Source organism: Hippocampus guttulatus, chromosome 17, assembly GCF_054856545.1.
Source record: "Hippocampus guttulatus isolate MCC_2025c chromosome 17, RoL_Hgut_1.0, whole genome shotgun sequence".
In the NCBI taxonomy this organism is placed as follows: Eukaryota; Metazoa; Chordata; class Actinopteri; order Syngnathiformes; family Syngnathidae; genus Hippocampus; species Hippocampus guttulatus.
Genome location: NC_141277.1, coordinates 4,661,132 through 4,676,656, shown reverse-complemented (window position 1 = coordinate 4,676,656; position 15,525 = coordinate 4,661,132). Strand labels below are relative to the sequence as shown.

General features: G+C 43.0%; 1 protein-coding gene across 7 annotated transcripts in view; it reads right to left on the bottom strand.

The window, feature by feature from the left end:
• The window catches only part of rabgap1 (RAB GTPase activating protein 1), a 45,204-nt gene that overhangs the window by 22,260 nt on the left and 7,419 nt on the right, over positions 1-15,525 (bottom strand). For all 7 annotated transcript variants that reach the window (XM_086134483.1, XM_086134482.1, XM_086134484.1 and 4 more), the window contains 11 exons: positions 15,252-15,495; positions 14,142-14,355; positions 13,681-13,855; positions 12,042-12,202; positions 11,112-11,222; positions 10,869-10,935; positions 10,469-10,571; positions 9,501-9,670; positions 9,205-9,373; positions 6,816-6,909; positions 5,540-5,690 (listed from right to left, as the gene is read on the bottom strand). In XM_086134483.1, the coding sequence (XP_085990609.1) occupies positions 5,540-5,690; positions 6,816-6,909; positions 9,205-9,373; positions 9,501-9,670; positions 10,469-10,571; positions 10,869-10,935; positions 11,112-11,222; positions 12,042-12,202; positions 13,681-13,855; positions 14,142-14,355; positions 15,252-15,495 (1,659 nt within the window). The remainder of the gene's footprint in view (positions 1-5,539; positions 5,691-6,815; positions 6,910-9,204; positions 9,374-9,500; positions 9,671-10,468; positions 10,572-10,868; positions 10,936-11,111; positions 11,223-12,041; positions 12,203-13,680; positions 13,856-14,141; positions 14,356-15,251; positions 15,496-15,525) is intronic.

Here is a 15,525-nt window from a genome sequence, read left to right as displayed (position 1 = left end):
CAGACCATAAACTATTTTTGACAAAGTTTATTTGTCATAATCAAGGTTGAAAAGCAATCATGTTGAGTACTCAAATATGGCTACAAACTTAAAAATTTGACCAATGTTTTTCGGCATCATGTTTACCACCGCGTTGTCACTGCAGAGCACCAGCTCGACTCGTGTCGCTGTGGGATTTTTATTTCAAAAGAGCACCGCAAGAAACTGCAAAAAAAATAAAATAAGTAAACAACATTTCACATTGAACAGCCAGAACAAGATGCTAATAAACAACAGTGCAGAAGATGAAGGGTTTTTCTTGTACTTATTTTTCACCATGTGCCCACTGGCCACAGTCAGAAGACGACGGGCACAAGACAACACACCGCTGCAGCAAAGTGGAGACTGTGGTGTACAATACTGCTTTTGTCTAGAGCTCAGACAGCGCAACATGGTAAGCTATCTTCCGCATGGCTATTTGTTTTGGTCATTTCTCACCATGCGATCCTCAATCGCCACAATGATGCCAAAATGGCAAAAAAAAGTCATGTGATTCACTCAAGGGAAACCATAATCTACAATCAAGAAATGATGAACATTCCCCGAAAACCTAAATTGCATTGGTATGCCCTCTTTTTCCATGCTCTGCTATTTCTTCACCAAGCATCCAAATTACTACGATCACGCTTGTTTTCCAGATAAAACGACTGTGATGATGCTCACTTCCCAAATGCATGAAAAAAAAAATTAAAACGCACAACAACAACACAACAGAACCAGCGCAAGAGAACTCTACAGGTCCTGAAAGTGTAACACAAACTGTTCTATTTCCACAGCCTGAGATCGTCCTAATTAACACCAGAAACAAGAGCAAAACGGATAATGCCTCACTTGCACGTTGTCGAGAAGACAAAATCATTTCGGTACGAGTTCATCAAGTTCAGACGGACAGAATTGACTATTCTGAAAACGAACCGCTGACCGCTAAATCACTGAACACTCAGTCCATCTATCAGCTTCACCTTGGCAGGTCGTCAATATAGCCACACAATGCGATTGGAAAATATAGCAATATCTGATTACGCACGCCAACAATGCTATGCGAACAAAAAAAAAACGCCATACAGTTGGGTAGTGCTTATTCGTGGCTGTTTTTTGGGGCAGGGGATCAGGGGGGCCATTTTGGAATTTCAGTAGACTGTAGCATAACCATATAAACAGGAATGCAGTTACAAAATATGGCCAGTAGGATTTTATATTGACGATAAATTGATCTCGTTTTTAGAACCAAATGACAAAAGTACGTACCAAATAAATCCCAAATTAAATTCTAGTTGGACAGGAAGGGGTGTGCATGCATGCTTTCGGTCGAACAGATTTGCAGATGCTGCATGACACAATTTTGAAAGCGTCAGCTAAGCGTGAGTCGGCAAAAGTGAACCTGACATCTTAATCTCCCTTCTAGCAGACAGTTGTTCATTATAAACTCTGGAGGACTGCTCAAGCTTGTACGGAAAAGCTTTTCGATTGCATCTTCTTAAACAACTTAGTTGTGACAGCCCCCCCCACCCACCTCCTCAGTCTAATGAACCTGTGCGACAACTTACAAGGATATGCGCTGTTATGATTAGATCTAATTACACAGGATCCTGCACTAAAATTAGGCCCCCAGTCGGATATTAATAGCCAAACGCTAGATGATCTACATCCTCATTTAATGACTTTTGGAAAGCCGCAGAGTTTGTCTCGTGCCCAGCAATTTGCCGTCGCGTGATCGAGACCCAAACACGCGCATACACACACCAGCCTGCACCTTTCTCTCTCCGCCCCAGCCAGCAAAATCCAGACACACTCCCTTGCATTCACGCACCCCCTCGGCCCACCGCACGAGGAGCTAAAAATAAATGACAGCGAGGCGAAGAGGGTTGCATGGAGAGGAATGGGGGGGGGGGATAGCAGGGAGAGGCAAGGGAGGAGAGAGCTCATCAGAGAAAAGAGGAAAGGTGAGAAAGAAGTTTGGGATATTAGGAACAAAATGGCAGGATGGAAAGGGTGCAGCCACAATGATGAAGAGGAGGCAGCGTGACATCCTGACACTTGCTTGCTGAACTGAGCACAACATAGACCTACAACTTTGTACACTGTGCAAGGTCTCAGAACTCGTTTTAACTAGTCACCATACTTTGGGAAGCACCACTGAACCACAATTCCGACGATTCCAACAAATAAAAACTCAGCATTCTGCTGAATCTGGTTGTTGTAATTAATGGGGGGCCCGCTCGCTTGTTTCTCTTTAATGATTGGGGTCACGGGAGACTTTGACACCCAGAGTGTGTAAATTATGTCCCGTGTCGTTTTGTCTTGGTCGCCATAAAAATCCTGATTCACCAAAAAAAAAAAAAAAAAAAAAAAAAAAAACGATTTAATCCAGAAGACTACTCCGTGCCTCAAAGCTGTTTTGTTTATCTTATCTTTATATCGACAAAACAATCACCATTTATATTCGTAACTATGGGCAACTGATATTTTGATTTCAATCAATGTAAAGTGCAAAAGGAACGTGGTTACGCGGTCACTAGACCGCATTCTACTGTGCTGCAAATTACAAACATCGCAGTTAAAATACCCCATCAAGTCAGTGGCTGCTTTGGCACACGATGCTATGAAAATTCAACGAGGGAAGAAACTGACAAGATGTGACCGTGATTAAAGTATTGACATGCATGTGCACCATGCAGTTGACATCATGCGCTTTTTCTTTCACCAAAAGCACAAAAGGCCCTCAGTTCTGTTCCCATCCAACTTAAGTTGTGTTTTCATCAAAACTTGGATACCGCTTGGAGAGGGCATTCCCGTGCCTAACACATGGCAACACAATACAAGCACTTCTGATTCCAACTATCCCAAGGTATTGGCATTTGGAGAGTCACAATGGCCTGTTTTGTCTTGCTGAAAGCATCGTGGCGTTACACAAAGTATTGGGACACTTGGCCGTTACATGTAAGTTCCGGGAAGCTGGAGGTCATGCCACTGATGGAGTTGAAGCCGAGGTTCGAAGGTTCTTCCATAAAAACTCATCCAGCCTCAAATTGTCATGCGGAATTAGAGAGCGTTCCCGAAACAGTGTTGCTGTGCATCAGATCCAGTGCTGCATTTTGTATTTATTTTTTGCTGCCCTTTAGTCTCCTCTTGGATGTGTCTCCTTACCTGGGCCAGTACACCAAAAAGTAAATACAGGACAGCCACACTCTCCTCCATTGTTGTTGTTGTTTTTTTTTGTTGTTTTTTTTAAAGCACGACTGACAGAATGGTGAGTCGGTACTGCGCAGCGGAAAAAGAAACATGAGATGTCAACCAACCCAGGTGTTAGCTTCTTCACACATCAAATAGGTGTTCCCGTTTTATTTCTGTCCTCTCTTTTGACACAACTTCGCGACAATCAGCTTCCACTGGGCGAGTTAGGATAGGCAACTCGCCAAAACCACGCATATTGGCTCTGTCACTCAATGCCTCCTGCCTGCTTTAATTTATGGAAATAATTAAAAATGCGGGCCATGGCTACAATAGCGTAATGGGTTTTGCTCTTTTTGGTTACTGGCTGGAATGTTAATTAGTCAGCATTCAAATATAATCTGGTACTTTCAGTACTCTGTAGCAGGGAGGTTCGCGTCAGGGGTCTATTGGGGGAAAAAAAGGTTGCATTTGAAACTGTAACCGCATTTTCAATGGCCTCATCAGAAAGGCTGATGGACAGCATGTTCAGACAGGCCGAGACCAGGTCAAGGGATCAAAGAGGCTGCTAGCTAGGACACAATGTTCGTGCAACACAGGGAGATGCACGCACGCGCGCATACGCTAACAACACAGTATGCACAAGAGCACAAAACGTAGGAGCTGGCATGTGACCACGGTATGCACAAATTAAAAAAAAGATGGGAGCCTAGTCATTAAATAATGAGCAGAGTACATAAGAAGCCAAGTTAATTATGAAGAGTAGTAATTGCAAAGTGAATGTTGATAGATTTTTACTGTTCTTTGAAGAGATAAATTTGACTATATCCAAGGCTAACAAAATCCTCATCCAAAACTGATATTGGAACATAACTGTGAACAAACTAATTATGAATTTATCATTATTTATTCTATGGTACATTTTTAGTGTACATTTTTAGTGGAATTAGTTATGGCAAGAAAGCAACAAAAAAAAAAAATTAAGAACCCCCCCCAATTCTAAGACCACTCCCCCATCCATTTTCTATAGCGCTTGCCCCTATGAGGGGTGAGCAGGAGTCTATCCCAGCAGACTTTGGCCAAGAGGCATGATCCACCCAGATGTACCGAAACATTTTTTTTGTAAATTTCTCAATTTGAGGGGCATTGAACTTGAAAAGGTTTCGGTATTGCTGAACATACTTTATATACTATTGCTGACACTCTCAACCAGCCAAGCTTTGAGTAGACTAAATAAATCGAGAAATGTCTGTTGGACAAGCCGCACGTGTTTTCCTGGAATGCCTTAAAAATACTTTCCAACTTTCTGTCCAGTGGTTATCAAATCAGTAGCGCTGCACATCATTGTTATGATATTGTGAGGGAAAGCTAACATTCCATTCATACCATTTAAGTTAACACAAATGCATCTGCAGGGACTGTTGTTAAACAGAAAGAGAAAAAAAGTCTTGGAAAGGGAGGTGGGCACAGTGGTCAGGCAGCGGGGTGGGGGGGTCAAGAGGGAAGTGGAGGAAAAAGGCAAGACCAACATGTTTTCACCACCTGGGAACCAGCATTGTGCCCCCGGGATGTTGCCTTTACATAAGCAGGCAACAGAGTTGCAGCCAAGAACTGAAGAGCAGCATTGGCACATTTTGGTGTGTGTGTGTGTGTGTGTGTGTGTGGGGGGGTTGAAATACAACATATAACCACATGCCCATGGGTATGTGCGAAAAACTACAGTACTTGCAGTGTCGGATCAAATATAAGTACTTAGATTAGAACAACACATAAAACATTGAAGGGAAAAAGCAATTACTGTGTGAATGCACAAAACCAAGGACAAGTTGCATTAAAAACTGTGAGGAAGCTCCTGATGATTACATTTATTATTATTTTTTTTTTTTTTATAATTTGAGGTGTGAGGGGGGTGTACTGTTGTCATACCTCCCGTTAGCCCAACGTAAAAATGTCCGATTAAATGCTTTGGCGCCACTCTACTGCGGAACTGGGAACTTTTGGAAAAAGATTGCATGTCTGGACTGTGGGAAATAATCCCAAAATAAAAATCCTGGGATTTTTTTTTTTTTTTGGGTCACTGTAGCAGGGTTTGCTACTCTCGAGAGACCCATGAGCCTTTTTTATTCTATGCAGGGGTGAACAACATGTCTGGTCGGACGACTACTTGCTACATTTATTGAAATTGGAAAGTACCATCATCTGCCTCTGCTACTTGCATATTTTTTCCCCTACATATTGCGAAATAAAATTAAGGGTAAAAATATTATAGTATAGTAGATTTGCGTGTGTGTCATCCTTAAGTAATTACTATTGTGTTGTTTTGCCTTACCTTTGTGATTAGAGTGCGGTACTCCTCGACCTGATGGTCATTGTTGTGGCAACCAGACAAGAGCTGCCACACCTCGCCACGGAGCGCCTCGGGTATTCCGCTCCGCACCAGAGCTGGAAGCGGCCTGGGACGCACGGACAGATTCATATGCCTGAGAAAGGAGGCGGAAGAGCAGTGGTCAGTCATAGGGATGATTTCTCTGGTCAATTACAGTCGATGAACCAATTGAGAGCTTGGTTCACAAAAGTAATGGCACCCAAGTTTTCAAGGTTATGAGTAGCACGTAATAAACTCATAACAAATGCATCATCACGCGGCACAAGATGCGGGGAGAATCTCGACTTTAAACCTACCATGTCACCTTGAGCGCATCAAAATTGTAGCGCAGGCATTTGTTGGCCTGTGCCTTCCGCCAAGTAACAAAATGCTTCTTCTCGTAGCTGTTGGCGGCTTAGCGCATTCATAAAAATTAGAAGCGTGGCAAATTCAGCGCCAGTGGTGATCGCATTCAACACAGACAGATCTAATTGATATTGGTCCAATATAAGACCAAAAAAAAAAAAAACAGCATCAGGTTATATCTGTCTACATCTAAAATCTCCAATATCTCATACTTGAGGTTGACAATTGATCTTTGTGTGAAATAGTATCACATGATCAAGGCTCTTACATTTCTTAGTAAAAAAATAAAAGCATGCTTCATTCCTGCTGATATCGTAACGGATCACCATCAGTATCGGGCATGCCTTGAGATGCAAGATTGATATCGTATCGGAAGCCACTTGGCACCCCGATTACTGACTAGATTCACTTCTACTTTTAATGCGATTTTACATTTACAATGTGTCCCAATTATGTAATACCAGTCATTTTAATGCTCAGGGGAAAAACAGTTGACTAGCAAGAGGAACCAAAGTTGTGTGTACGGAAACATCTGTAGTCACCGTGACGACCATAATTCACGGTTCAACAGTAGGCCGGAGCTTCTCTGTCATCTGGCCTTAGGGTCATGACTTAAATTGTGCAACCATTTTACATTTTGTCCTGCTCAAGCTACCCAAAGCACGCACGCTTTCAAGACACCACACGTCCTATTTTTTTTTTTAAATCACATGCTTTTAATTAAAAAACAAATGCAGCAATGGGAGAGGAGAGCTACCCCAGCAAGGTGCTTATCTTGTTCCCTCAAATAAATAAATAAGGGGCAATTGTGTGACTGTTTGTTTCAGAGGAAGTAGAAAGACTGCTAAAGGCCAAACACAACAAAAGACCTTACCACTTAGATAGCAAGTCTCCCCAGGTCTCCAGGATCTTCTCAGCACACTCTTTGGAAACATCACCAGAACCACTGAGTAATGGCTCGTCATTATCTAGACACACAAAAAAAAAAAACATTTACTTGCTACATTTTCCATCCGTCTAAGCACACACACACAAACTCCCTGAGCACTCTTTGGACCACGGTGAGCAACAACAGACATGCACACGGCGTCAAACCGGTATCACATCTGTCCAAAACCTGCGATCATAACAAGTTTGCGTGATCTAAGTAGGTTATGAAAACAATTCCAGTTACCTTTATATCAAAATAGAACATATCATCGAATGGGAGATTTATGACACGAATAAAATTGGACGACGTTGGTGACTTATCCTTGAGCACACGGTGTGTATAACTATGATCACACGATGTCCACTCATAAATAACGGAAAACATGTCATTTAATAAAACAGAAACATTTCTAGTCACCTGACCGTCGAAACGCACGAAAGACCCTCATTCAAGGGGCTCGTAAACTATGTCCATGTTTGGACTTCCTGAACGGAGCGGTCCGCGCGTCGCCTCCAGCCTCTAGTCTGTGGTGAGTGTGAGTGAATGTGCGTCAATGTATACATCAAACTATCGTAGAACAACTGAGTGCGCACCCTCGGTCGCACTACTGAAACTGTAACGGAGGTGGGACTAGTCTGGTGTCCTGTTTGTTGATTAAAGTGGGTGGAAAATAAAAGAATGAGTGTAGAAATGTCATGTGTGCATGGTGCGCGCCAGCTGTCACTGTGTGCGCCGAGAGGTTGAGAGAAGTGCGCAATTGCGCATGCGTGCAGCTTAGAAGAAATGTTGCCTGTCACACAAACTACTTTTAATGACTCGACAGCTATTGAAAGCCCCGTGGTGTCTTTGAAGTCAAATGGCGCTGAATGCCCCAGAAAAAAAAAAAAGGTTTCACATGACACTTTCAGCAAATCTTGTGAGACTTCATCGGAGTCCAAATCAAAAAGAATACCCCCCGCCCACAAGTGTTTTTCTTATTCTTTGGCTTCTTTTTTATGTGACCGCAGACTATCAATGGTGGTGGCAAAGAGGAAGAATGTAACAAAGACAATTTATGAGCAACATGGTAAGTGGCCGCCATTTTTGTGGAATTAAAAAAAAAAAAAAAAAAAAGAATAATATTAAAAATGAGCAATCAATCCTCCATAACATCTAAATTCCCAGAAAAAAAAGGTTGCAAGAGCTTGAATGTGAAATTCGAGGATTTTTTTAAGGGCAAGTAAAGCTGTTCGAAACAGAGTATTTGTGACGCTTCAAATTAGACAACCGATTGCAATTTCGGGCGTATGAGCTTTTTGGTGGGTATTTTTTCAGTGAAAGATTGGAGAAGTTGTTCAATAAATCTTTAGAATACACAACTTCAATAATACATAATAATTTTATTTTTTTTCGACCACGTTGAAATGAATTGCAATGCAACGTGCAAAAAATAAATAAAAGAACACAATGTGCAACCCGGAGTCAGATGTGTACAAAGTGGTGAGGCGCCTCCCCTCCCAGGCATTCAAAGTAATCTCCATCAAACATCAGAGTTGCCATCGCACAAGTTATTTGCCCTTAGAATTTGTGAAAACTGCCAGGAGCGGGATGTGATACACCTACATGGTGCACAAAAATGTGTTCTCTCGACTAAAGAGCCGTTGTATTATGTTTTGCTTAATGCGGCAAGCTTTCGCTCAATCATGGCCCGCAGCTTCCGTATTGGCTGCATGTGAGATGGAGAATGAACAACGAGAAAATAAGTGGGCTCTTTTCACGGCCGCGCATTGACGTCACGCCGCTTATCTATCCATCTACCCATCAGCTGAAGGCAGCATATTTTATATATATATAAACTGTGCGAACTGGTGGGCACACAGAGAGAGCAAAGATTCGAATCTGGATCTCTTGACTATGAGTGAGGCGGAATATCCGCATTTGTGTGGACGTCTTAAAAATAACACAAACACATGGTTGCTGACACCTGAAGTACAGCACAAGAAGTTCTCCAACACAGCTTGTGACCTGGCACCACGAGGACTCGGGCGAACATCACATTTATATCCGGGACAGCCTTCAGGGGGAGCGTTTTCATTTCCTGCTTAAATAGTGTATTATAGCCATCAGTGACAAGGACGAGCAATGATAAATATCAGAGTGTATAAACTATTCAGTGAGATGTCCGCGGAGTTGTGCTGTGATTTCGATAGAGGTTCATTCACAAGGGCGGAATTCGTGCTTTCTATTTGAAATTTTACTCTTTTACAACAACATTTTCTTATGATTAAATGCATTGAGATATTTACCGGGTCGCCAAAATGATGATTAACAGACGAAAACTTTTTTTTTTTACCTTCCTCTTCGTCATCCTCGGGTGGAGAAGGGACCATCGAACCCGGCGCGCCAGGAGGGATACCAGGACTAGCTGTGGTCTTCCGTTTCTCTCTCTCTGTCTCACTTTCCAAACTCACCACCTCGTAAAGTGTGTCGGCGGAGGGACTTTTCCGCTCCTTGCGCTCCATCTGAAGAAGAAAAAAAAATGCAATGAGGAAGTATTTTCACTTTGTGCAGCATTAGCATAAACTGATTTTAAGCTTGACCTTCATTTGCTTGGATGAAACCGCAAGTGCTCGCCATAAGTCGGCATACCTGTCGCAGTTTCAGGTAGTAGGTTTCAGTGTGGCTGCGCTTGCTGAAGGGCCAAAAGAGACGATCGTTGGGAGAGCAAACCCGGACCCTCGTCTCCAGAAGGAAACGCACCGGCTCTTCGACTTCTGTAATGACGAGGTCCACCGCTGTCGTCATGTACATACATTTATCTACAAAAGCAAGAAAAACGGTTTTATTTATCATCACCAATTAACCAAGACCAATCAATGAACAACGTGGCACTGCTTATCCAAGCAAGGGAGGTTAGTTAGTGTTTCATTTACCGGTAATTTATTCCAACTGTCTGCGCTGTTTGACAAGAAGAGGCACTAAGTGAAGCTGTGTACTGCTATATTAGCTAGCTAGTGGCTAACTAGCTGTCATTTTCTTGTCACTGAAATGTCATCAGTGGTTGAACTCAATTCATACTTGTGTACGTGTAACAGTTAAAACCTGGTAAACATGTTTCCTAGGACTACTCATTTATCAGTGAAGTCAAGAGAGTGATTTATTTGATAGGGCGAGTTTTGAGTCGGAAGCAAATAACTCCAAATATCATTAAGCTCAATTGGAAATTGTATTTCCTGATCTATAAGAATGGAAACAGCACAGCCCTGGTCGTGGGTAAAATCACACTGACTTTGCAAATCTATTGAGACAAACAGTGGATCTGGGAAGTATTGTATATTACAGCCTTGTTTGAAAACAGACGGGGTGTTGTTTGGAGAATTTGGAGGGGCAAAAAAAATGTGATTCCATTTTGAAATAATGTGTGGGGGGAAAAAAACTGCGGTTTCTGGAGATGCTGCATGTTGCCCACAATTTATGTCAAGTGATTATTAAGTTCTTTGAAGATCAGTGCGACCATAAAGCAATTTACATGTGTGGATGTGAAACAGAAAAACAAAGGCAGCTAATAGCGGGGTTCTTTTGTTTTTGTTAATAATACAGTAGCTGGTCTTTGTTACCTTTGGGCGTTTCCTCGTTCACAGCCTGGAACTGGGGCGTGCTGGGGTTCCAACTTCCTGTGATGATGTAAGACTTCCCGTCGGAGCTCTTTCCCATTGACTCCTAAAAGGGGGCACAAGTCGGAGGGAATTAGCTCATGCCCACATATAAATAACTCCACATGGGACAGCTCAACGCGCATTTATTCATACACTGAACAAATGTGGGTTTTTGGGGTTTTTTCTTGGTGAATGTTATCCATCCTCTGTAAAGGAGTACAAAAAAAGGGGCGTTTATTGAGGAGTCGTCCATTTGTCCAAATGTGTATACACTAATTACTATTAAAATCACAGATGTTTTATTGTATTCAAAATACATCCAAGGTATCGATACACACAGAAGTGCACACAACTAACCTACCAGGTCTAGAAGGTGCATGTCACTGTTTTTGACGTTCTTTCCAGGGCTAAGCAGAAGACCAAAACACCTTGAGCAGAGGCACACACACAAAAAAAAAAACCTTCAACAAACAATCAAATCTTGCTAGTCAGTTACTACAACTAGCTTCTTGAACAGGCCTAATTATTGTATACCGATCCAAGCATTAGATATTTGACATTTTCATCCTCGTGCACGTGAGTGTGCGTGTGTGTTTCCTCTTACCGCTCAATAGCCAGTTCCTTATTGGACGTCTGCTGGACATAAATGACTATTTTCTTGTCCATTCCGGCACGTAGTTTGAAGCTCTGCTTGTCCTTGTCTTTTGCTACAGCACTGGGGGGAGGGGGGAATAAAGCAGTAAATCATAGAAGACAAAATCTAAATTCCTCACCACACATTAAGAGCGAGTTTGAATCGTGCAAGAAGAAATACACCAAAATGCATCACGACAGGTCGATTCCAATCAAATTTAGTTCATAGCTAAGTGAAACGAAAGAATAGGGTTGTGCTTTGTTCTTTCGAATCTCACAAACTAATTCCCTCATCTGAGTGTGCGTGCCCTGTGCGTGAATGTTGTTCGCTTCGGATTCAAATGTGAAGATAATCTAGTCTTTAAATCTATTTGAAATGTTAATAGTTGAGAGCACATGGGGACGATTGGGGAAGAAATAAAAACTGGTCAAAAGCTGGTTGAAAGCAGCAACCACACAGGCACTTGTGTTTCCCTCTGAACTGGAGCGTGATGGAAGCTTCAAGGATGTCTTGCTATTTCTGGTCTTAATTGCATAACCTCAAACAAGAGAGCAAGCAACATGGAAAGAGGGAACTCATTGTGTTCGATGAAATAAAGATACACTTGCTCAATTGAAGTTTAAGCTTACCTTGTATGGCTGGCTGATTTTACATCCCCTCATTTGTACAAAAAAAAAGAAGCTGTTTCACGCTGTTTCACACTTGTATTTATGCTTTCCAGCATAAATACAAAAAAGTGGCATGCTTGTCTTCAATGGATAGCTCAATGGAGGTACTGAGGTTAATGCAATTTTTTGTTTAAGGAAGACTTTTTTTTTTTAATTTATCCATTGTCAGTGTGTGTGTACGTTTTCAGTCAGTATCTGATAAGCTAGGAAAACACATCATCAATTCTTATACCTGAAAGTGCCTTTGCCATCATCCTCCTTGATTTCCAGGCTGACGGTGAAGGTAAACAAGTCACTATCTGGCGTGAGTGGAGCAAGCTGCTGCGACGCCAGTGCCGCCTTCTTAGCTGACCGCCGAAATGCTGTGGCAAAGCTGTACAGAATCCGACTCACCTGCAGAGAGGGAAAGCAGCACAACGGTTTGGCAAATAATGTGAAGAAAAGAATAAAGGGCTGCGGAGATGTTCTTCAACAAAGAACCAGCAGCAGCATTGCGATTCGTAACATCGCCCTGTTCACACTCCAGAGGTTCACGTATGTCATTGTGTCACATGGTGACAATAACGTGAAGTTTCTTTGTTTATTGAAACAGAGCGGAGCTCCTAAAATGGAAAACATCATTAGACCAGAATCGTCGCGAATATGCCTTTTTATGCCACTGTTAGGAAAAGTCTAAGAGGTTCTTTTGTTTATTTGGAGCCTTCAATGAACCTAACATACATGTTCTGGGAATGAACAAAGGAGAAACCAGCAAAGGGGAAAGATGAAAACTCCACTCAAGAAGCCCTGAGCTGGAATTCAAACAGCAAAACACACACACGCTAAAATACCAAGTTGACATTTTAAGGTTCATGCGAGTAGCGTGGCAAAAATGCAGTTTCAATTAGGACTGGGGGTTCTGAAGCCTAAACCCCCCCCCCCCCCCCCCGCCACTTCTGTTGAATGATATAAGCAGTGACACATCGTCTCCCTTAACACCTCTTGTTCTGGGGGCTTTTCTTAATATTTTGTGTGTGGGTTATATGAGTACTGCAACACAGCCCGGAGTGCATGACATAACGCCTTTGCACCGGGGAAGCTCCCAACACTGACGTGGCACCTGTGGGACATGCTACAGGGTCGGGGTCAGGGGCAGGGGGCAGGGGGCTGGGGATCGGCGATCCAAGACAAGGTCGACAGAACGCTCCTAGCAACATTGACCGTGTTTATATAAATAGACTGCAATGTGAGGGGAACACAGAAAATTTTGGGTATTCCTGCTCAGTCTTAACTATTTCGAAAACTTTAACATTGCGCATGAAGTACTTGGTCAAATAGTGGCCAGGGTTTCATCATATAGGCAGTTGCAGATGTGGGAGGCACATCCACAATCAGAGAAGTAACATGAGCGAATGTGACAATTTACGTCGTGCAAAACTGTCATTTAAAACAAAACAAAATTTGTTATTATAGAGACATTCTGTAAAATGGCAAAAATCAAGTACATTGCGTAGCTCCCCAGAAGAAAAAACACTGCTGAGCAATCGTGTCAGAATCTGGAATAATAATTGTTATGATCCATTATCTGCAGCCACTTCTGTAAGCATTGCTCACTTTCACAGGAAACAAATGGGTGTGTCATGATCGCGCTCCTCATGTGCCCAAAAAGCCACTCTGCTCATCACAAGACTCGATTTGGCGCAATCTGTGGATCTCAACTCTTCTTTCTTCAGTGATTCACTGATAAACTGTGCTAACATTTTCACATTACTTTTGAATAGCCTTGACTTGGCTAATCAGGAGCCGGAGTCGCTGAGAGGGATTCCCACTCGTTGAGAAACGACGGTATCATATTATTCATGTGAGAAAAAGAAATGAAAAAAAGAACTTACTGCCTCTTGGATTTGGCAACGGAACACATGGATCCTGAAGATCTCGGCGTTGTAGTGGCTCTCGGTGAACGCAAAGCAGTCACTCTCCGGCGTGCCGTCATGGCCGCGCACGCAGAACAGAATCTTATAGATCGGGTAGTTGGCGATCTCCGCACTGTTGTTGGGGTCCAAAAGCCTGTGAAAATGAATGTGAAGCAACGCTCATCACGGGTACCACTGCGAACTGTCTCAATTTCCAAAAAAGCTGCAGTTTTGTGCAAATTCAGTAAGAATGTCGTGAGTTACAATTTGTCACACGGGTAAACAAATCCTACTCCATAAATGACTTTGGTACTTCTATTGCAAATGCTGCAAATACTGTACCAATTCAAACCTGATCAGGGTTGACTGTTCGCAGTCATATCGGGTAGAATTAACCTCCTGGATCGCTCGGAGGACATGGCTAAAAATTCTCCAATTACCTGACAGTGCCTTCAGACACGCCTGGCACACACAACGTGACGTCCAAGGGGAGCTGACACTGCCCCCTCAGGATGTCCATCATACGGAGAGCCTCCACTTCACTGCGGGGAGCGTTGACCGAGGCGCACCCGAGATATGTCAGCTGACTGAAGACTACACTGTCCTCATCTGGGATGGGACTACCAGGACTGCCGTCTGATGACGATTCATCTCCTGTGAAGGAAGCACGTCATGAGCTCTACTTTGATCGTTTAATTGTAGACCTTTCTTCACCTCCGGTGGCATAAAGTGACTTTCTATGCACTGGAATAAAAAAAGATGCTGTTAATATGTTCCATTAATCAGAGCATGTCGTCCAGGTCCTGAAGCAATCGAGCGGTCCCGGAACACACAACCACCACCATGATGTTCTTTTTATCAAATGGTGTGTGATTTTTACACCAGATGTAACATGGGGCACATTTTCTAAAAAGTTAAATTCTTCATTTGTCTGTCCGGAGAATATATTACTGTCCTCTCCTTGTGAAACGGAGTGTTAGATTAGCTTGCGCGCCACGAGAGATAGCCTGCATGCGTGGTTTTGCTTCAAGCAGAGACAGGTTGTACCGATGACTATTTTATGAAATATTGTGGAAAATATTAGGATACGGCTACTTGAAGCCAAACCCCGCATGCTTTTATTTCGGCATCGTTGTGTGCAGACACACTGCCCTTCATCTCACATGTTGGATCATGATTTGAGGCTTGGTTGCTCAATCATTTGATGTCACGATGAGACACTTTCTTATCCAGTCAAAAATGATTTCTAGAGGTGATCAAGGCCATCATTTCCAAGAAGGATTCAACAGTTTATGGATTAGAGATAAACAGGATTACATTTTCAGTCAGTATGACCATTTTAAATTTTAATTATCACGACGCATTTATCATAGCAGTCAAAGTGTACGGGTTCTCTCATCCAGAGCAATGTGCAGTCAGTGTTCTCCTGCATTAATGATGTGCGCGCGCGTGCGCACACACACACACAATTAATTTCACCTCAAGTTTTGCATGAGCCAATTCAGTTCCTTGCAGCTAAACGTTTAGAATTACCAGGCATGACCACTCACCCCGATAGGACCGCTCATTCAGCTCGCTCTCCTGAGCTGTCTGAACAGGAAGTACCATCTCCACCTTGGGTGATGCCGAACTGAGGGGATCAGTGCCTGGTGCTACGGGCGATGCTGTGGTGAGCAGGAGGTCATGGTCCCCGGCGCCCGCCAGGGGCCCCGGCCTGGCGTCGCCTAATGACGGTTCCATGAGGACATCCTCTAGCTCCCTTTGGAGTTGCTGCTCACTGCCATTTCCCACAATCTGACACACACACACACACACACACACACG